The sequence below is a fragment of the Heloderma suspectum genome, chromosome 1 (assembly GCF_057233095.1).
Source record: "Heloderma suspectum isolate Gila_16-S chromosome 1, 16-S_ref, whole genome shotgun sequence".
Taxonomy (NCBI): domain Eukaryota; kingdom Metazoa; phylum Chordata; class Lepidosauria; order Squamata; family Helodermatidae; genus Heloderma; species Heloderma suspectum.
Genome location: NC_139458.1, coordinates 96318949 through 96341128, shown reverse-complemented (window position 1 = coordinate 96341128; position 22180 = coordinate 96318949). Strand labels below are relative to the sequence as shown.

The 22180-nt window shown below is 42.0% G+C and overlaps 1 protein-coding gene across 3 annotated transcripts in view; it reads left to right on the top strand.

The window, feature by feature from the left end:
* PPFIA1 (PPFI scaffold protein A1) overlaps window positions 1-22180 on the top strand; it is a 90741-nt gene that overhangs the window by 21924 nt on the left and 46637 nt on the right. For all 3 annotated transcript variants that reach the window (XM_084852013.1, XM_084851992.1, XM_084852002.1), the window contains 5 exons: window positions 8361-8462; window positions 12864-13028; window positions 18900-18974; window positions 20274-20375; window positions 20880-21101. In XM_084852013.1, coding sequence (XP_084708139.1) covers window positions 8361-8462; window positions 12864-13028; window positions 18900-18974; window positions 20274-20375; window positions 20880-21101 — 666 coding nt within the window. The remainder of the gene's footprint in view (window positions 1-8360; window positions 8463-12863; window positions 13029-18899; window positions 18975-20273; window positions 20376-20879; window positions 21102-22180) is intronic.

The following is a 22180-nucleotide window of genomic DNA, read 5'->3' as shown; positions in this document are numbered from 1 at the left end:
GTGTTAGTGGAAGCCTGTTAGTGCAACATTAAATTTAACTCCTTGTTAGGTCCCCTTGAGCCTGCAGGGTGTGGCAAACAACTGCCCCTTCCTCCCACACAGTGGTTCTCCTTGAACCTTCCTGAGTTAAATATAGGCATGATTGGCCACTTGGATGAAGATAACTTGAGTTGGAAGAAGCCAAGAAATGAACTTGCTGGTTCCTGGTTGGGAAACACCAGGCTATTGTAGAGGAATTTAAAAAGAACAAAAGGGGTTTCAGGTTGATCTTGACCTTTGCTGTGGTGTGCAAAATTGAACAGATAACTAAGCTGAGTTGGTCTTTTACCACTGATAAACAGGGAGTTGTGAGTGCACAATAGTGTAGGGATTTTAAATTGCAATAAACAGTGTGTAAATGTTGGGTGGAAGTTCCTATCTTTAATGTCTATAAACAGCTGCAGACATGTTTAGCAGTAGTCCTGGCAGTATTTTCCCTGCAGGGCTCTGGATGGGCCAGTTCAGGATGTACTTTGGGTAGAGTAGTGACTCAGCAATCAGAGGTTCACGTGCAGGTTATACCAGTGAGGATTGCTCCTAATGATGTGATCAGGTTAGAGATCAGCAAGTGTAAATTAGTTTTCTTGTCCCGGCTGAACCTAAGCCTTTGCTTAGCCGGCCTTCCAGGACAAAAATGGAAACTCCAGAGTTGAGGTGTATGAGGCATACCTTAAATATAACAGTGCAACTGAGCTCCTTGGTAACACCTTCCATGGCCCCATCTGTAGTAATGTCAAGGTGTTCATTTTTTGAGAAATTTGCCAACAGACTCAAGCAACCTGGAGAACCCAGAGGGTGAAGCAATTCCTCCCTGCCATGGGCCTGTGAGGAAATAGTGCAGCTAACCTCTTCCTTATAGCAAGATGTCCTAGAGGAACTAAGGTACTCTGTTATTACTAGTATCTTTCCTTCCTTCTACCACACTGGGTATTGCTTCTTTATGACAACCAGTGTTGTGAGGAAGAGAACTAAGCCCACAACATATAACCAAATAATGGAACCAGCTAAAAAATTTCCAAATGGTTTTAAGTGTCCCCAGTTAATTGGATGCCATTTTAGATGAGGCATTCCCCACCTCTTCCAAATATGTGCCTGCCATTTCCCTTCTTTTCCTTTCCTCCTCCTACAATCTTGGGTGACAAAACAGGTTGAATGAGTTTTTAGATGAAGGAATTGTCTCGGTGACATTGAGTAGGCCATTCTCCTTTATGCTACTGGCTTCCATTCATCCATTGAATCCATTCTGGCTTCAAGTCATCACTGCATTGTTTTTAAGGTGCTTACAGATGAATTGCTTTATCATCTGCTCCAGAATTTTCCCAGGGATTGATGTCAGACTGACTGGTCTGTAGTTCCCAGGTTCCTTCTCTTTGCCCTTTTTGAGGTTAGGAACAACGTTAGCCCTCCCCCAGTCATCTGGCACTTCACCTGTCCTCCATGACTGCTCAAAGAGAATAGACAGTGTTTCTGAGAGTTCTTCTGCCAGTTCCTTTATTACTCTAGGATGCCGTTCATCTGGCCCTGGAGATTTGAACTCATTCAAAGTAATTAGGTGTTCCTTGACCATATGCCTGTCGATCTCAAGCTGTAATCCTGCCCCTTCAGCCTGTACTTTGCCTTTGCCAGGGGGATCATAGACCCTCTTTTGGGTGAAGACTGAGCCAAAGTACAAATTGAGTAGTTCTGCCTTTTCTTTGTCATCTGTTATCATTTTGCCATCTTTATTTAATAGTTGAACCACCATTTCTTTCCTCTGCCTTTTACTATGCACGTAGCTGAAGAAAGCCTTTTTGTTGCTTTTAGCCTCCCTCGGTAACCTCCGCTCATTCTCAGCTTTAGCCTTCCTGACGCCAACCCTGCAGTTCTGTGCCACCTGCTTGTACTCTCCCTTGGTAGCTTGGCCTTCCTTCCACTTCCTATATGTGTCCTTTTTTGTTTTCAGGTCATCTCTAAGCTTTTTATGAAGCCACATTGGCGTCTTCTGTTGTCTTCCACCTTTTCTTCTTGTTGGAATTGTTTGTAATTGTGCCTTGAGAATTTCATTTTTTTAAAAACCCCACCCATCTTGGACTCCTCATTAGAGTCACTTGCCATGGGACCTTACTTATCATTGTTCTGAGTTTATTAAAATTGGCTTTCCTAAAATCCAGGGTACACGTTTGGCTACACTCGGCTTTTGCTTCCTTTAGAACCAAGAACTCAAGTGTAACATGGTCAACACAACAACACAAGTCAGGGATCTCTTGGAGGGCCCATGTTTTGCAGAATTTGTTTCCCAACAAATATCAGGGAATACCTCTGGCAGCATGGCCAATGGTCAGGAATACTGGACATTGTAGTCCAAAATATCTGAAGGGCACCAGGTTGGGAAGTTTGCTTTGTTGTTCAGTCATTCAGTCATGTCCGACTCTCCGTGACCCCATGGACCATAGCACACAAGGCCTTCCTGTCCTCCGCTCTCTCCCGGAGTGTGCTCAAGTTTATATCCACTGCATTGGTGATGCTATCTAGCCATCTCATCCTCTGCCGTCCCCTTCTCCTGTTGCCTTCAATCTTTCCCAGCATCAGGGTCTTTTCCAGGGAGTTTTCTCTTTAGGTGGCCAAAATATTTCAGCTTCAGCTTCAGGATCTGTCCTTCCAATGAGCACTCAGGGTTGATTTCCTTTAGGATGGACTGATTTGACCTCCTTGCAGTCCAGGGGACTCGTAAGAGTCTTCTCCAGCACCACAGTTCGAAAGCATCAATTCTTCGGCACTCAGCCTTCCTTATAGTCCAGCTCTCACAGTGATACGTTGCTACTGAGAAAACCATAGCTCTGATTATACGAATCTTTGTCGGCAAGGTGATGTCTCTGCTTCTTACTATGCTGTCTAGGTTTGCCATAGCTTTCCTCCCAAGCAGCAAGTGTCTTTTAATTTCATGGCTACAGTCACCGTCTGCCAAGAAAAATAAAATCTGTCACTGCTTCCATTTCTTCCCCTTCTATATGCCAGGAAGTGATGGGGCCAGATGCCATGGTCTTAGTTTTTTAATATTGAGTTTCAAACCAGCTTTTGCACTCTCCACTTTCACCCTCAACAAGAGGCTCTTTAGATCCTCTTCGCTTTCTGCCATGAGGGTGGTATCATCTGCCTATCTGAGGTTGTTGATAATTCTCCCGGCAATCTTAATTCCGACCTGTGAATCATCCAGCCCGGCCTTTCTCATGATGTACTTGGCATATAAGTTAGATAAGCAGGGCGACAATATACAGCCTTGTCGTACTCCTTTCCCAATTTTGAATCAATTGGTTGTTCCATGTCTGGTTCTTACTGTTGCTTCTTGACCCTCATACAGGTTTCTCAGGAGACAGGTAAGGTGGTCTGGTACTCCCATCTCTTTAAGAATTTGCCACAGTTTGTTGTGATCCACACAATCAAAGGTTTCAGTGTAGTCAATGAAGCAGAAATAGACGTTTTTCTGGAATTCTCTTGCTTTCTCCATGATACAGCGAATGTTGATGATTTGATCTCTAGTTCCTCTGCCTCTTCGAAACCCCGCTTGTACTTCCGGTAGTTCTCGGTTCACATACTGCTAAAGCCTAGCTTGTATGATTTTGAGCATAACCTTGCTGGCATGTGAAATAAACGCAATTGTACGGTAATTTGCACACTCTTTGGCATGGCCCTTCTTTGGAATTGGAATGTACACTGACCTTTTCCAGTCTTGTGGCCACTGTTGAGTGTTCCAAATTTGTTGGCATATTGAGTGCAGCACTTTAACAGCATCATCTTTTAGGATTTTAAATAGCTCAGCTGGAATACTGTCATCTCCACTAGCTTTGTTGTTAGTAATGCTTCCTAAGGCCCACTTGACTTCACTCTCTGTGATGTCCGGCTCAAGTTCAGTGACCGCACTATCATGGCTATCAGGGACATTCAGATCTTTCCTGTATAGTTCTTCTGTGTATTCTTTCCACCTCGTCTTAATCTCATCTGCTTCTGTTAGGTCCCTGCCTTCTTTGTCCTTTATCATGCCCGTCTTTGCACAAAATGTTCCCTTGAGATCTCCAATTTTCTTGAAAAGATCTCTAGTCTTTCCCATTCTGTTGTTTTCCTCGATTTCTTTGCATTGTTCATTTAAGAAGACCTTCTTGTCTCTCCTTGCTATTCTCTGGAACTTTGCATCCAGTTGGCTATATCTTCCCCTTTCTCCCTTGCTTTTCGCTTTCCTTCTTTCCTCAGCGACTTGTATAGCCTCCTCAGACAGCCACTTTGCTTTCTTGCATTTCTTTTTCTTTGGGATGGATTTCGTTGCTGCCTCCTGAACAATGTTACAGACCTCCGTCCATAGTTCCTAAGGCGCTCTGTCTATCAGGTCTAATCCCTTAAATCTATTCCTCACTTCCACTGTATATTCATAAGGGATATGATTTAGGTCATACCTGAATGGTTTAGTGGTTTTCCCTGTGTTCTTCAATTTCAGCCAAAATTTTGCAAGAAGCAGCTCATGATCTGAGCCACAGTCAGCTCCAGGTCTTGTTTTACTGACTGTATAGAGCTTCTCCATCTTTCGCTGCAAAGGACATAATCAATCTGATTTTGATATTGACCATCTGGTGATGTCCATGTTTAGAGTCACCTCTTGTGCTGTTGGAAAAGAGTGTTTGCTATGATCAGCTTGTTCTCTTGGCAAAACTCTATTAGCCTTTGTCCTGCTTCATTTTGTACACCAAGGCCATGCTTGCCTGTTATCCCGGTGATTTCTTGACTTCCTACTTTAGCATTCCAATCCCCTATGATGAAGCGGACATCTTTTTTTGGTATTAGTTCTAGAAGTTGTAGGCCTTCATAGAACCGATCAACCTCAGCTTCTTCGGCCTCAGTGGTTGGGGCATAGACTTGAATTACTGTGATGTTGAATGGTTTGCCTTGGATATTCTATCGTTTTTGAGATTGTACCCCAGTACTGCTTTTCCCACCCTTTTGTTGACCATGAGTGCTACTCCTTTTCTTCTAAGGGATTCTTGCCCACAGTAGTAGATAATGATGGTCACCTGAATTAAATTCACCCATGCTTATCCATTTTAGTTTGCTGACTCCCAAGATGTCGATGTTCAGTCTTGCCATCTCATGTTTGACCACCTCCAGCTTACCTTGATTCATTGATCTGACATTCCAGGTTCCTAAACAATATAGTTCTTTACAGCATCGGATTTTCTTTTCACCACCAGACACATCCACAGCTGAGTGTCCTTTCGGGTTTGGCCCAGCCGCTTCACTCTTTCTGGTACTACTTGGAAATTCCCTCTGCTTTTCCCCAGTAATATATTGGACACCTTCTGACCTGAGGGGCTCATCTTCCGGCGTCATACCTTTTAGCCTTGTGATACGTTCCATGGGGTTTTCTTTGCAAGAATATTAGAGTGGGTTGCCCTTTCCTTCTCCAGTGGACCACATTTTGTCAGAACTCTCCACCACGACCTGTCCGTCTTGGGTGGCCCTGCACGGCATAGCTTATGGCTTCACTGAGTTACGCAAGCCCCTTCACCACAACAAGGCAGTGATCCATGAAGGGGGAAGTTTGCTTTAGGAATGTAAAAACGGCCTTTATGTTCTTAAAGTTATATTTTGTATAACTTAGTTTGCTCATAAAATTATCATTATATTTGAAAATTTTTAAAAGAAAACTCAATTGGTAGACTTGTAATTATTGTCTGAATATACTTTTCAGTTTAATATACCAAACATAATAATTTTATGAGCAGTCCAAGTTGTACATAACACACTTCAGGTTCCTATTTTATGTCTGGCCAGAGGGAACTTCACCAAGGAGTCTCTGAAACATCTGAATCATCCTAGAAGCCAGAAGAAGCAGGAAGAACTGAATATAGAAGAAGGCTGGTGCACAGCATCTGTTTCTGTTTGTAAGGAAGTTTAGGGAAATTCCTAAACCTATTCCTGTTTCTGAGGTGGAGCTTAGGGAAATCTGATCTGAAGGAAAAGCTATTGAGATTTTATTTAGCTGGGAAGGACTCATCTTAGGAATCCACCATATTTAACTTAAGAACCTTTAAGCGATCTCAACCTGTTATTTGAAGAGTGACATTTTATACACTTTTGTAAATAATTTCCCTTAATTAGTTCCGTTAAAATCTTAGTTTTTGTTCATTTTGAAAGATTGTCTCTATTGGTAGTGTCAGTCCCATGCCTACACCATAGGCACCAGGGTACTGAGTTTCTTTTAGGTAGAGAGGGTTTATTCTAGTGGCAGCAGTTAAAAGGCTTTATAGTTGAGGCAGCCTTCCCTAGTGGTGTGATCTAATTGAGAATTTTATTAAAAACTGGCAGTGAGTTCTATTAGATTCAAGCCTCAAAGTTAATTTTTTAAAAAGTAAGGTAGGTGGCATAACCCACATCCTGTTTTGTCGCATCTGATGACAGTGGTGGGATAACCTACAGTGTTTCTTTCACATGTGGGTTTTACATTAGAACTACATTAATTGATTGCTATAACATCTAAAACCAGAACAAGCCCAGAAACACAGAACACAGAACCCCATGGAACAAAACCCAAACTGTCAAAAATACACACTGTCTTCTATATTCCGTTTTGGTGACCCTGCTGACATGCTGGGAAACTGAGTATGACTTGGAGCATCCCTAAATGTCTATCAGTAAAAAATACATTAGATCAATCATTTTAATAAGGAGTGGAAGAAATAACTATGCTCCTGGGAATCTTATAGAGAGGATAAAAAAATTTTTTTCCCCATGGCTTTGTTATTTCCAGATATTATATATCTCTAGTCTTTCTATTAAAGTCGTCATATTATATAGTTTTTAGAAGTCATTTGGGGGAGTAAAGACTGGATAACAATATATAATATTGTTTAATATTGGGTAACATTGTATAATATTGGGTAACAGTGTATAATATTATATTAATAAATGTTTCATATATTTATGAAATATTTATGAAATATTCATATATTTATGAAATGAAATATTTCATAATCCAAAGCTGTTAAATATTTACAATTTTTTAGAAACAAACAAAAATGGTCCTTGGGAAGAAATGGGTAGAAAATGGTTTCTTTCCTAATTTTTCCAGTTTTTTTCTTGGGCCTTCACATATTTGCTTTCCTTCCCTTCCTCCCTCCCAATCCCCTTTGCTTTTGTGTTGTCTTTTAGATTGTAAGCTTGAGGCAGGGACTGTCTTAATATTCATCTTTGTAAGCCACTTTGGGAGCCTTTTCCAGCTGAAGACTGGTGTAAAAATGCCCCAAATAAATAAATAAATAAATAAATAAATAAATCTCTACCTCTAGATCAGCCTTCCCGACCTGGGTCCCTTCAGATGTTTTTGACTGTAACTCCTATCAGCCCTAGCTAGTATGGCCAATGGTCAGGGATGATGGGAGCTGTAAGCCAAAAACTGGAGGGAGCAGGTTGGGGAACACTGGTCTAGGACTACTGCACACAGAGAGAGGATGAGGTGAGTAGAGCCTGCTGCTCTTTGCTCTTTTAGCTGCTTGCTTACTCGGAGAGCGAAGGTGATCAAGCAGCAACAGCGAAGAGGAGGAGGAGGGCCAGAGGGCTCCAGGGTTTGGCAATTGGTCCTGTGGTAAAGCATGGGCCTCAGTGGGTGCTCAGTGATACCAACCCCTAACAATGGCCCTGGGTGGAACAGCACACTGTACTTCCACCATATATCTTCAGAACCCAGGAGCTACTTCTCTGACATAAAGCAGATCAAGAAGGGCATGATGTCAAGAAGGGCATGATGTCAAGAAGGGCATGATGTCAAGAAGGGCATGATGTCCATTGGGCAAGTAGCGGGCAAAAGGAAAGGTGTTAAGCTTTTTCTTGCTTGCCCCTTTGTTCTTCCCCAGCAAGGGTTCCAGTGTTTCCATCTAACTACATTCTTCCTGCATGCCGCTTCTCTGCAAGAAATAACACCCTTCTTTAAAACAGAGGACCTAAAGCTGCATTTTGCAGACAAGCAGTGGAGATGGAATAGGCAGTTCTGCCCTGAGATATAAAGGTTGGACTTAGTAGGGTTATTAGCTGGACCAGAACAATGCAGGCCCATGTAAGGAAATTTAGTTTACTTAGTGTTATGTCGCAGTGGGACAAAGGTGTTACGCAAAGTTTATTACTAGCGGTATTTTATACCATAATCCTTATAATGAGTAATTGCTAGAAGAAGTGACAGTAGGACTATTCCTGCATAGTACAGCTTCCCTTTTTTTCACTCAGGATTTATCCTCGGCCTACTGTGTAATACATATGATTGGATATATTTATAATGAGTTCATTCTTGTTTGCCTCTATTCTAGGAGTTTGCAGCACTTACTAAAGAGCTTAATGTATGCAGAGAACAGCTCCTAGAAAGGGAAGAAGAAATTGCAGAACTGAAAGCAGAACGAAACAATACAAGGGTTAGTTCATTATCTGGGATACTGTGTGTTATGATACCAACACACAATATTGTTGGTATTGTGTGTTAGGAATGGTTTTTGAGATGGATTCTTACATGTAGTATATTCAGTACTCTTGCCTTTGTTTTCAAAAAGGGGGAAATGAATGAACAGAATCTTTAGTTACTTTTTTTGTTTCTGAATACTATATACCCTGTGTGATGCGTACACTATGACTGTGGATGGTTTGAATGAATTCTACATTCATTAGAACTGAAGTGCTATAATTCTAAAAATTCTAAAAAATATAAGTATACAACAAAAATCAACTGAAAGTCAATTAATTCATAGCTCAAACCAATAATGCAACACAAATTGCAAGCAAGATGCCATATGTACATTTGTTATTAATCAAAAACATAATGGGTTGGATTCAGAGTTGCACAAGCAGATAGATGGCTGTTCTCATCCAGTGGGGAAAAATTGAAAGTATTGAAGACCATTGGGTTTCACCATCCTCCTAGATTTAGTAGTTAACATAGCATAAATGGCCTTTGCCCAGATACGGTGGTTATTCAACCTGTACACCACTCCCAGTTCTTTACTGTTGGAAGGACTTTGAAGCTCATAGAGAACCCTTTTTATTTTTTGTAGGCAAAGTCTGCAAACTATACCTCTCCAGTTCCATAAAAATACAACCTCTCAGCATCCTAGTAACACCTTTTCTAAAAACAGACAAAAAGCTGATTCACTCTGTAGCCCAACACCTTTTATCCAGCCTTTATTACACAATGCATGTGGAAGAAAGGTCATCTGATTTGTCTGTCATAAGCACAAGCTGTCATCTTGTGCACCACTACTTAATCAGCACAGGATAGTTTAAAGTCATATGGCAAAAAGGTAGCAAAGAGTCCTCTTAGACTATAACAATTAGAGCTGATTCACACTTTCTAGCAACATGTTTGCTGCATTTACAGAGTTCTTCAGAGAACCCTGAAAGTGTAAAGGGTTCATGCACATCTCCAAATGTTCAGGCACACTGTATCCGTTAATGTGTAATGCCAAATAATGGGTTTCTGACATTAGTTTCGCATGTATTGGCTTCATAGTTTTTAAAGCAGTTCCCCATTTTGGTTTGGAGGCAAACTATGGTTTGGAGGCAAACTGTGGTTTGCACAAATTATAGTTTGCCATTGTATCCAAATTGGACAGACCGTAATTTGCCATAAACATGACAGCATGAGGAAAAAGTAAAAAATACCCCCTTTACTCACTTTACCTCTCGGGTTCAGGGTTAGATTAGCAGTTTTCTGCTTACTTAGTTCTAACTGCACCAGTTAGTGCTGTAGCGCTAGGACAGTACTTTTTGTGTGTTGTTGTTTTTTTTCTAAAAGGACAAAAAAGCGAGAGCGCTAGCTTAGATCCTCATAACATTGAATTTTTTATCCACTACTAAATCCCATACTTGATATAAAACCTTGAGCTTTTGGAAGATATGTTGAACGTATGTGCATAACAAATCTGTTACATATAGTCACAGAGAATCAGATGCAGTAGTGATGCTCACATCTGCTGTTGCCACTAATAAAGTAACATCTAGATTGGCTCTGAAAACCTAGAAATACTGAAAATGATTTATCCTTGTGGAGTAGCCTTGTAAGAAAGTAATCCTGTAGCCCCTAGACAGCATCTTGGAGCCATAGGATTGTTCTGTTCCCTGGCTGCAAGATCGGAGACGGGGCTGTGACCTTGGAGACAGGGCTCCGACCTCAGAGACAGGAAACTCTGATCCCCGCCCCCTCCTCCTTGAGCCAGCACGGAGAGAACTGCATAAGCTACCTCTCCACACTCGGAAAAGGGGGCATTCCCAGGGACAGCAACGAAGGAGATGGGAGTGGCAGCAATATGACGTATTTTATTGCCGCCCCAGCCTCCTTCCTCCCCTTCCAAAGTGCTTCTGCTAAATAGGCGATAGAAATGCAGGGTGGCTGGAGCGTGGAGGTGAAGATTGCCTCTGCTTGCTGTCCTCCTGCCCTGCATTGGATACTCAGCAGCCTCCGAATTCAGAGGCTGCCAGCTACCCACGTAGGAATGCATAGAATTTAACTCACTGTGGATGTGGAACCTGTGCTGGGTGGTGGGAAGAGCATCTGGGGAAAGGAGTTTACTAGACAAAAGTGGTAAGTGGGGGCAAGGTCAAGCACCTCTGCATCTCCTGACACTACTTAGTAGAGAAGAAACAATGGGGTTTCAAAATATGATGTGGAGGTGGAGTGTATAGTTTTATTAATCTTGCCAAAGAATCCTTATAAAAGGCTGAGCCCACAAAAGTGGTAGTCATTGTGGACCTGGAACATTAACAAAGGTAAAAATAGATTGCTGACTGCTGTCTGGGGTAACCTATCTGGCTTGAATGAAACAAACGACGTTCCCAAGTTTCTTCTATTTTGTAATTGCTTTGCCTCTTGCTTTGAAAAAGAAATAAAAAAGGAATAAAAATGGCTTGATATGTTTTTATTATTATTTTTACTTAACCAAGTATCTTGCTTTTTGCAAAAGTCAAATTTGTAAAGAAACGTTTTGGATTGCACAATTTTTCAGGCCAGCAGAGTTTCAAGAGACAACTTTTAATATCAGCAGAATTACAGTCAGGGCCAGAAATATTGGAACAAGGATAACTGTTTTGGCAGTTGGCCTCCTTATACCACCACATTGAAGTTGAAAGGAAACACACCCAGATGGGAGTGAAGTCAGGACTTTCAGCTGTAATTCAAGGGGTGTGACAAAAGTGGGGCACTAACCATTCAGGAAGTATAGCCAGTGGCATACACCCCCCCCCCATCGTTGGTGGCTCATAAGTAATGGAACGAATGGCTGACAAGCAGCTGCATGGCCAGGTGTGGCCTGTTTCCTGGGTGTCCCATGGCCAATCAAGCAGATAAAAGGCCTGGAGGTGGTTCTGAGTGTTACATTTGCAATTGGTAGCTGTTCACTGGAACCCAACATGAGGTCCAAAGAGGTGTCCATGTGAGTGAAGGAGGCCATCATTAGGCTGAGGAAACAAAATAAACCCATCAGAGATATAGCAAAAACAGTTGGAGTGGCCAATGCAACAGTTTGGAACATTCTGAAAAAGAAGGAATTAACTGGCAAGCTCAGCAACAGCAAAAGGCCTGGAAGACCACGGAAGACAATTAAAGTGCAGAATTCTGCTCATGGTGAAGAGGGACCCTTTCACAACATCTAGCCAGGTCAAGAATGCTCTTGCGGAGGTAGGCATGTCATTGTCAACATCTACAGTCAAGAGACGGTTTTATGAATGTAAATACAGAGGCTTCACAACAAGGTGCAAACCACCGGTAACGCTCAAGAACAGAAAGGCCAGATTAGCCTTTGCCAGCAAACACCTAAAAAGGCCTGCCCAGTTCTGGAATAAGATTCTTTGGACTGATGAAACCAAGATTAACTTGTACCAGAATGATGGGAAGAGAAAAGTATGGAGAAGGGAAGGAACAGCTCATGATCCAAAGCATACCACATCATCTGTCCAACATGGTGGAGGCAGTGTTATGGCATGGGCATGTATGACTGCCAATGGAACTGGGTCACTGGTGTTTATTGATGACTTGACTGCTGATAAAAGCAGCAGGATGAATTTTGAAGTGTATAGGGCTATACTTTCTGTTCAGATTCAGCCGAATGCTGCCAAACTGATGGGACGCCGCTTCATAGTGCAGATGGATAATGACCCAAAACATACAGCAAAAGCTACCCAAGAGTTTCTCAAGGCAAAGAAGTGGGATGTTCTTCAATGGCCAAGTCAATCACCTGACCTCAACCCAACAGAGCATGCTTTTCACTTCCTGAAGACAAGACTGAAGGCAGAAAGACCCACAAACAAGCAGCAGCTGAAGGCAGCTGCAGTCAAGGCCTGGCAAAGCATCTCGAGGGAGGAAACTCAGCATGTGGTCATGTCCATGGGTTCCAGACTTCAGGCAGTCCTTGACTGCAAAGGATTTTCATCGAGGTATTAAAGGCAATCCTTCAGTTTGAAATTATGTTGGTCTGTTCCATTACTTATGAGCCACCAACGATGGGTATGTGTGTGCGCTGTCCTTCCTGAATGGTTAGTGCCCCACTTTTGTCAAATCCCTTGAATTACAGCTGAAAGTCCTGACTTCGCTCCCATCTGGGTGTATTTCCTTTCAACTTCAGTGTGGTGATGTACAGAGGCCAACTGCCAAAACAGTTATCCTCGTTCCAATATTTCTGGCCCTGACTGTATATAAGGAATCTATAAGAGATGTGGTCATAAACAATCCATCGTGCTTGGAGCATATTGTTTGAAAATAAAACACTTCTGTTTAGTTGTTCAAAATGGATGTCAGCTCTTTTCCTTATTTAATTTTGATTATTTTTCAGTTGCTGTTAGAACATCTGGAATGTCTTGTCTCCCGGCATGAGCGGTCTCTTAGAATGACTGTAGTAAAGAGACAGGCCCAGTCTCCAGCAGGAGTTTCTAGTGAAGTTGAAGTTCTCAAAGCACTAAAGTCTCTATTTGAACATCATAAAGCCCTTGATGAAAAGGTAATGGAAGGTGGCTGCTGAAGTACTGAGTACACATCTTATTATTTGTGATTTTTTTATTAAAGGGTTATGATGAGTCAATTAAGAGCATACATGTAAAATCAGTAACTCACAATTACTGTCATTGAAGTCATTAATGCAAGTGGAAAATTAGCTGGAGAGCACAGACTAGTTAGGCTTGTTTTTCTTGGTGTAACTTGCTTGCCTTTGTAAGTAATAGCAGAGGGAAGTTGAAAGTAGGTGTTGGCCAGTGAGCTGAGCTTCTGAGGGGGTTCCCTTAATAAAACCAAAATAATAAGTGAAAAAAATTGCCTTCTACCTCTGTCCGATTGAAGCTTGATAGCACTGCTGCCTCTTCCAAAGTCTAAGAACAAGGAGAATAGTGGCTCTTAAATTGAAGTGCAGAACATTGTTATAGTTCCTTCACACTCCCTTTTCGTTCATTTAGTTTAGGGGTGCACAACCTTTTCAGTCCTGAAGGCTGCATCAGATGTCTGCTGGGGTCCCAGGAGCTGCATATGAGTGTCCTCAGATGCACCCACACACTTTTCAAGTTAAATACCCCAGTCAAGCAATTATTTCATTTTCCAAGTTAAATACTGCTAGTCATTACATTTCATCTCACCCCAACACCACTCTACTGCGCTGTTGTTTTCATTTTTTAAAAAGCATCAGCCATTCCTAGAAAATCCTTCAGGAATCAGGAAGATGCTTTACAATGGACTGAGAAAGATTGTGAAGGAGGAGACCAGTGGATTACTGGTGGTAGCGGGAGGGCTTTTCAGCAGCAGTTCTTCCAGCAGTGGCAGTGCCACTATAGTTTCTGCAGCTGAGAGTTGGGGGGGCCACACAGCAAAGCTTGGGAGGGCACAGTTTTTGAGTAAGTGATCTTGCTTAATGTGGTTTTAATTTAGCTCTCTGCAAACATGGCAGCAGATGCACACCTGAGTTTTAAGCAAATACCTCTGTAGCACAAAAGACACACAGCCTCTATAGCTTGGATCCTATAATTGGAAATCTCATGGAATGGGACTTACTTCTTCCTCTCCTCCTTTGGCTGCCACCATTTGTTCCCCCAATAAACAGTCTGATCTTCAGATCAGAGAACCTCTGGAACAGTGTAGGAGGCTCTGTGTATATGTAGCGGGGGCGGGGGGGGAGATTATGGAAATAAGAATCCATTTGCATGATTAGCAGTGCCTTCCTCCTGCACTTGGGTTTCATTGGAATAAAGCCCACATGGTTTAGTGTGTGCTTCTGGGTAATATAAAGGCTTTATTTAATCAGTATTCTATTACTCAGTATTCAGTATTAATCAGTATTCTACTACTTCTTATGCCAACCAATAAGTATGCATGCTTGATCAGGAAAGATGGATGACAAAATAACAAAATTAAATCAAATCATTAAAATCAATTCACCCAACCTAACTATTTGAACTCTGACTTTATTATCATAATCACAAATTTCTGTGGTGACAGCTAGTGCTATTTTCTCATGCTTGTCTGATCCAGAATCCATTACTAACAAATTGGAACTCTAAATGCATATTGTCTCCTCATTGGTCTTGTATAAGCTATTTGTTCTGAGTGGTTCCTGTTACATGACAGAAATGTGTCAGTGACAACTTTGTTGTTTCTAAGAATGAAAAGCGATGTTTTGCATTCATTGTCAGGAATAAACATATACGACATGTCAGACAAAACCTTTTGATATTTCAGCTTTACTAATGCTAGCAGAATTGCATGCTATTTCTCCTTTTCATCTTCTTCAGGTGAGGCTGTGGATTGGCTGCGACAGTGGACTAGATGAGGGCTAATAAATTGAAACTAAATCCAGACAAGACTGCGATGCTGTTAGTGGGTGGTTCTCCTGACCAGATGGAGGGTGCTCAACCTGTTCTGGATGGGGTTGCACTCCCCCTGATGGAGCTGGTTCGTAGCTTGGGGTCCTCCTGGAGCCACCTCTGCCACTGAAGGCTCAAGTACGCTCAGTGGCACAGAGTGCCTTCTACCAGCTTCAATTGGTGGCCCAGCTACACCCCTATCTGGACAGAGATAACTTGGCTTCAGTTGCCTCTGGTAACCTCCATGTTAGATTATTGCAATGCATTCTACGTGGGACTGCCTTTGAAGATGGTTCAGAAGCTGCTGCTTGTGCAAAATATGGCAGCCAGATTGATAACCGGGACAAGAAGCCCTCTTCTGGCCCTCTTGTACCAGTTGTCTGTATGTTTCTGAGCCCGATTCAAAGTGCTGGTTTTGACCTGTGAAGCCTTACGTAGCTCAGGACTACAATACCTGATGGAGCACTTCTCCTGGCATGAACTGACCCATACACTGCGCTCAGCATCCAAGGCCCTCCTCCAAGTTCTACCTCTAAGGGAGGCTTGGAGGACAGCAGCAAGGGAGAGGTCCTTCTCGGTGGTGGCCCCCAATTGTAGAATGATCTCCCTGACGAGGCCTGCCTGATGCCAGCATCGTTGTTTTTTCCAGGGCCAAGTTAAAACTGCACTCTTCTCTCAGGCATTTGGCAGCATATCATGGAATCATAGAATAGTAGGGTTGGAAGGGGCCTACAAGACCATCGAGTCCAACCCCCTGCTCAGTGCAGGAATCCAAGTCAGCGCATCCCTGACAGATGGCTGTCCAGCTTCATCTTGAATGCCTCCAGTGTGGGAGAGCCCACTACCTCCATAGGTCATTGGTTCCATTGTCGTATTGCTCTAACAGTAAGGACGTTTTTCCTGATGTTCAGCCGGAACCTGGCTTCCTGTAACTTGAGCCCATTATTCCGTGTCCTGCACTCTGGGATGATCGAGAAGAGATCCTGGCCTTCCTCTCTTTGACAACCTTTCAAGTACGTGAAGAGCACTATCATATCTCCCCTCAGTCTTCTCTTCTCAAGGCTAAACATGCCCAGTTCTTTCAGTCTGTCTTCATAGGGCTTTGTTTCCAGTCCCCTGATCATCCTTATTGCCCTCCTCTGAACCCTCTCCAGCTTGTCTGCATCCTTCTTCAAGTGCGGTGCCCAGAACTGGACATAGTACTCCAGATGAGACCTAACCAGTGCTGAGTAGAGGGGAACTAGTACGTCCCGGGATTTGGAAGCTATGCTATTAATGCAGCCCAAAAGAGCATTGGCCTTTTTTGCATCCACATCTCATTGTTGGCTCATATTCAGCTTGTGATCTAGCACAATTCCAAGATCCTTCTCACTTGTAGTGTTGTTGAGCCACGTATCCCCCATCTTGTAACTGTGCCTTTGCTTTCTTTTTCCTAGGTGCAGAACTTGGCATTTATCCCCATTAAATGTAATTCTGTTATTTTCTGCCCAGCGCTCCAGTCTATCAAGATCATTTTGAATTTTGTTTCTGTTTTCCAAAGTATTAGCTATCCCGCCCAATTTGGTGTTATCTGCAAATTTGATCAGCATTCTCTGCACCTCCTCCTCCAAGTCATTAATAAAAATGTGGAAGAGCACTGGGCCCAGGACTGAGCCCTGTGGTACCCCGCTCGTTACCTCTTCCCAGTTTGAGAAGATCCCATTGATAAGCACTCCTTGAGTCCGATTCTGTAGCCAACTGTGGATCCACTGGATCGTTGTTTCATCTAGCCCATTTTGAGCTAGTTTGCTCATCAGGATATCACGGGGCACTTTGTCGAAAGCTTTGCTAAAGTCAAGGTATATTATGTCCACAGCATTCCCACAGTCCACAAGGGAGGTTACCTGATCAAAACATGAGATCAGATTCGTCTGGCAGGATTTGTTCTTGATAAATCCATGCTGGCTTTGAGTCATCACTGCATTGTTTTCAAGGTGCTTACAGATGAATTGCTTTATAATGTGCTCCAGAATTTTCCCAGGGATTGATGTCAGGCTGACTGGTCTGTAGTTCCCAGGTTCTTCCTTTTTGCCCTTTTTGAGGATAGGGACAACATTAGCCCTCCTCCAGTCATCTGGCACTTCCCCCGTCCTCCATGACTGCTCAAAGAGAATAGACAGTGGTTCTGAGAGTTCTTCTGCCAGTTCCTTTATTACTCTAGGATGCCGTTCATCTGGCCCTGGAGATTTGAACTCATTCAAAGTAATTAGGTGTTCCTTGACCATATGCCTGTCGATCTCAAGCTGTAATCCTGCCCCTTCAGCCTGTACTTTGCCTTTGCCAGGGGGATCATAGACCCTCTTTTGGGTGAAGACTGAGCCAAAGTACAAATTGAGTAGTTCTGCCTTTTCTTTGTCATCTGTTATCATTTTGCCATCCTTATGTAATAGCTGAACCACCATTTCTTTCCTCTGCCTTTTATTATGCACGTAGCTGAAGAAAGCCTTTTTGTTGCTTTTAGCATCCCTCGCTAATCTCAGCTCGTACTGAGCTTTAGCGTTCCTGACACCATCCCTGCAGTTCTGTGCCAACTGCCTGTACTCTTCCACTGTTGCTTGGCCTTCCTTCCACTTCCTATATGTGTCCTTTTTTTTCCAGGTTATCTCTAAGCTTTTTGTGAAGCCACATTGGCTTCTTCTGTTCCACCTTTTTTTCTTGTTGGAATTGTTTGTAATTGTGTCTTTAGAATTTCCTTTTTTAAGAACTCCCACCCTTCTTGGACTCCTTTCCTCATTAGGGTCGCTTGCCATGGGGCCTTACTTATCATTGTTCTGAGTTTATTAAAATTGGCTTTCCTAAAATCCAGGGTACGCGTTTCGCTGCACTCGGCTTTTACTTCCTTTAGAACCAAGAACTCAAGTATAACATGGTCACTTTCCTCCAGAGTTCCCGTAACTTTATCCACTAAGTCATTTCTGTTGGTTAGGATCAAGTCAAGGATAGCTGATCCTCTAGTTCCTTCCTCTACTTTCTGTAGGAGGAAATCATCAGCAACACAAGTCAGGGATCTCTTGGAGGGCCCATGTTTTGCAGAATTTGTTTCCCAACAAATATCAGGGAAATTGAAGTCCCCCATTACAACTACATCATGTTTCCTTGATACCTTGGCAATTGCTTTTCAAAAGTGTCATCCTCATCTTCTCCTTGATTGGTACCCAGCAGTAGACTCCAACCACCATGTTCCTTTTATTCTTTGCTCCATTTATTTTAACCCAGATGCTTTTGATGGGGCTACCAAGCTCATCTTCGTGTATTTCTGGGCAGATATATGTATTTTTAACATATAGTGCAACTCCACCTCCCTTTCTGTTCCTCCTGTCCTTCTGAACAAGTTATACCCTTCAATTGCTATGTTCCAAGCTTGAGAATCATCCCACCAAGTCTGTTATACCTATCAAGTCATAATTTCACTCCTGTATTAAGAGTTCAGGTTCATTCTGTTTGTTTCTCATACTTTGGGCATTAGTATATAGACATCGAAGACCACGTTCTTCGTGGTCGGGCTTTCTTCCTACATGTTTGTGAAGACTATTATTGGGCGCTGTTAGAGCTGTTCTCTCAGTTGCAGTGCATGAGCCTTGGTCCATTGTTACCCCCGACTTTAAGTCTCCCTTCCCTGTAGGATTCAGTTTAAAGCCCTCCTGATAAAGTTCTTCATGCTGTGGCCAAACACATTCTTCCCAGCCTTTTTGAGGTGCAACCCATCCCTTGCCAACAGTCCCATCTTCCAGGAAGTGTAATATAAATGAGTCTTAGTAGGTCGTGGATTGTCCTTGGCTGATTGTTTAAAAATTGTTTTTGGATATATATTGTCTCTGTGTGTGCTATTTGTTTATATGTTTTTACATTTTTCTACTTTGTATAATGTATTTTAATGGTTTTTAATTTTTGTGAATTGCCCAAATAGCTTTGGCTCGGGGGCGGTATAGAACTATAATAAATGAAATGAAATGAAATTATGTTTACAGCTTAGCTTTATCTTTTAGGTAAGGGAAAGGTTACGAGTAGCACTTGAAAGATGTAGCTTGCTGGAGGAAGAACTGGGTACTACACACAAGGAGGTAGGTCTTTTCCTTTAAGCTAAAGCCAGTTTATTAGCTTTGAATGGGCCCCTAACTGTCTGGGAAAAGACTTGCAGGAAACAGAAGGAACTGTTGTAGAAAGGTAGGCAAGGCTCAGAAGCCATGAAAGCTCCTGCTGCAGCATTCTTGAATTCTGTAAGATTGAGACTATGCAGTGGTTATAACATTGGGAATCCATTTCCCATTTATCCTGTTTCTAAATGGAAGCAATTTCAGCAGCTAACATGTCACTGTGGGAATGTTTCAACTGGTCCTAAGAGCCAATTAACTCAATCATGTTCACAGTTGAACATGACCATCACAGTGTGATTATTATGGATAGAGTTTTCTTGTCTTATAGACCAGTATGCCTCAAAGACATGTTTATTGCTTGATAAATATCCTCTGAATAGATTATGGGAATTGGTCCTAACTCTGTTTTAAAATTGCAGGCAGTAATAGATAAGCTACACTGACCTGGCTCAGACATAATGCTAACCCGTGGTTTGTTGCCCTACACAGGGCTTGTTTGGCAGATGATAAAACAAACTGTGGTTTGTTTTTTCAAGTCCTGGGTTGTTTGTTTCCCTCCTTCTTCGCCCGCTCCCTCCCTATATCCCAAATGCCTTTTTGGTGCTGTAGTACTGACATGTAAAGTGTCTGGGGTTTTTGACCACTCTTTCCCACTGCCTTTGTAGCCTGGTGAAACAACCCCTGAACAATCCACGGTTCTGGGTTCACGTGTAATGACAACCCATGGTTTTAAACAACCCAGAATTCACAACCCAACAAAAAACTGTGACCTTGTTTGCACGACACGTCTGGCTCACCATAGGTTTTTCAACATTTGGTTTGTAGTAGGGTTATGTGAGGATTGATTAACCCTCAAATAATCTGTGGTGGCAGGGTTTGGATGATATGGCACAACCTCATTGGGGGTTGCATATTCATAATGGTGCCCACTATAACCCATGGTGAGTCTGGTGTGTCATGCGAACCAGACCCATGGGTTCTCTTTTTGGCTTGTTTGTGGTTAACAAACCATGGTTTGTTAGCATGGTTGTGTTCGCTAATCACAACAACCCAGAATTAAACAACCCATGGGTTAAATAAACTATTGGTTAGAGTTATGTCTGAACCAGGTCACTGTTTTATCTGTTTATTGGTGAATGCAGTCTTCTAATTTTGGAAATATTGTTACTATAAATTATTAACATTTGCTAAGATTCCTGTTTCTATTTCAAAATTAATATCCTTTTTTCATGGCAATTGATCCAGTATTTTAATTTTCTTTTTCAGTTAATGATTTTGAAAGAACAGACCAATCAGAAAAGAACGCAAGCTGATGGGATGCCTGATATTAATCATGATCTGGAGAATACTCCTAGCACTAATGGGAAGGTAGGTACAAACCCTTTGTAGTAGGGTCATGTGAGGTTATTTCTCATAGGGCATGTTCACTCATCACTTTTGGGAAAGAAATCTGGACATGGTATAGGTAGGTCTATGTACGTCAGGGGTGCATGTGTCTCTAGTTCATTCCAGTGAGAACAAGTGAAAGAAGCTATGTAACACATTAATTTGGATATGTTACTTCCTTGATCACCTGATCAAACTCTATTCTTTCCAGGTGATGATTAGGTGGTAATGTAGTGCCATTTTCAAATAAACATGGTTTAGTCTGGTTTAATTTTTTTCTTGAAAATATGGCAGTGAGAGCGAGAGACTCACTCTAAATTGAAACTTTTCTTCCTGAAAAGTAGTAAGTGAACAGGTCCTTAGTCATGACTTTTCTCCTCACTTGAATCATGATGGCTGAACTTGAAAAATTATGATAGTGTGTAGTCAACCATCTTACTGTACTAAAAGTTTTTAAAAAATTAAAATAGCTTTTTTTCAAAATAGAGATCTTCCAATGGCTCTCTGAGTCATGATGAAGACCTTGCTAAAGTAATAGAACTTCAAGACATCATAGAGAAGCAAACTAAGGAGCAAGCCCAAATGAAAGAACGGATCACTGCCCTTTCTAACAGAGTAGCAGAACTGGAAGAAGACCTTGACACTGCTAGAAAAGATCTAATAAAATCTGAAGAAATGAATACGAAGTTGCAAAGAGATGTACGAGAGGTGAGAATGTCAGTTCTAAGCATCTAGAGTCTCTTAAATTCATGTTCTGTAATTGTGTTTGGCTTATGGTCCAAATTATTTATTTGTGGCTTGATGGAAGGATTGAGCCCATGGGCCAGTTCTCATGACTTGGCTCCAAATCGTGGGTTAATTAATTAACCCACAATTTGGTGGGATATGCACTGTGTGCATGCCATTCCATTTTCAGTAAACAACCTCTGATCGACCCTATCGGAGGTTGTGAGCATGATGTGTGAATCCATACTGATGGGTTGTTTAGGGACTAAACAACCCAGCCATTAACCCAACAACAACCCAGTGGTATGGGTTCACACGGCACACTGACAACCTCTGATTGGGTCAATTGGAGGTTGTTTACAGAAACTGGAAGTAGCTCACAGGTGGTACATGTCCCCATGAATCATGGGTTAATTAACCCATGATTTGAGCCATAATGCGCAAACCAGGTCTATGTGTTTGGGACAGGCTGTGGCTCAGTACTAGTGCATTCCTGCCTGAAATCCTGGAAAGTTTGTGCCAGTCAGTGTTGACAGTACTGGGCTAGATGAACTAATGGTCTAGCTCTGAATATGGCAGCTCTCTACGTTCCTAGAATATATCCATCAGTTATTTTAAGTGCAATTATCAGCTTGCGTTTATAGTTGTCAGTGTTTCTTCTGATTAAAAACTCAGTTTTTCTAGATTTTACAGGCAGTATGAATTTTAGTTTGGCTACCTATAAGTTATTTAATGTTTGTTTTTTAATTCAGTAATTCAATATTTTCGTGTCCATTGATCAACTTCAGCATGGGCCAGCTCAATAATATAATTACTTACGGATCGTAAAAGGAAAAGATCCTGCTACCCTTCTATTAAGAATAAATTGTCCCAGCGTGTACTTTAGTACTGGATACATATATAGGCCAATGGTTCAAAGAGCTATTTAGGATTGGATAAGCGGAATTTCTGTCTTCGATTTTCTTTGAACAGGCAGCTCCCATTCCTTCTCAACTAGTTTTGAAACTCTCAGTATCAAAAGCAAACTATCACAGATTTGAAACCTGTAGATCTTAGTTTTG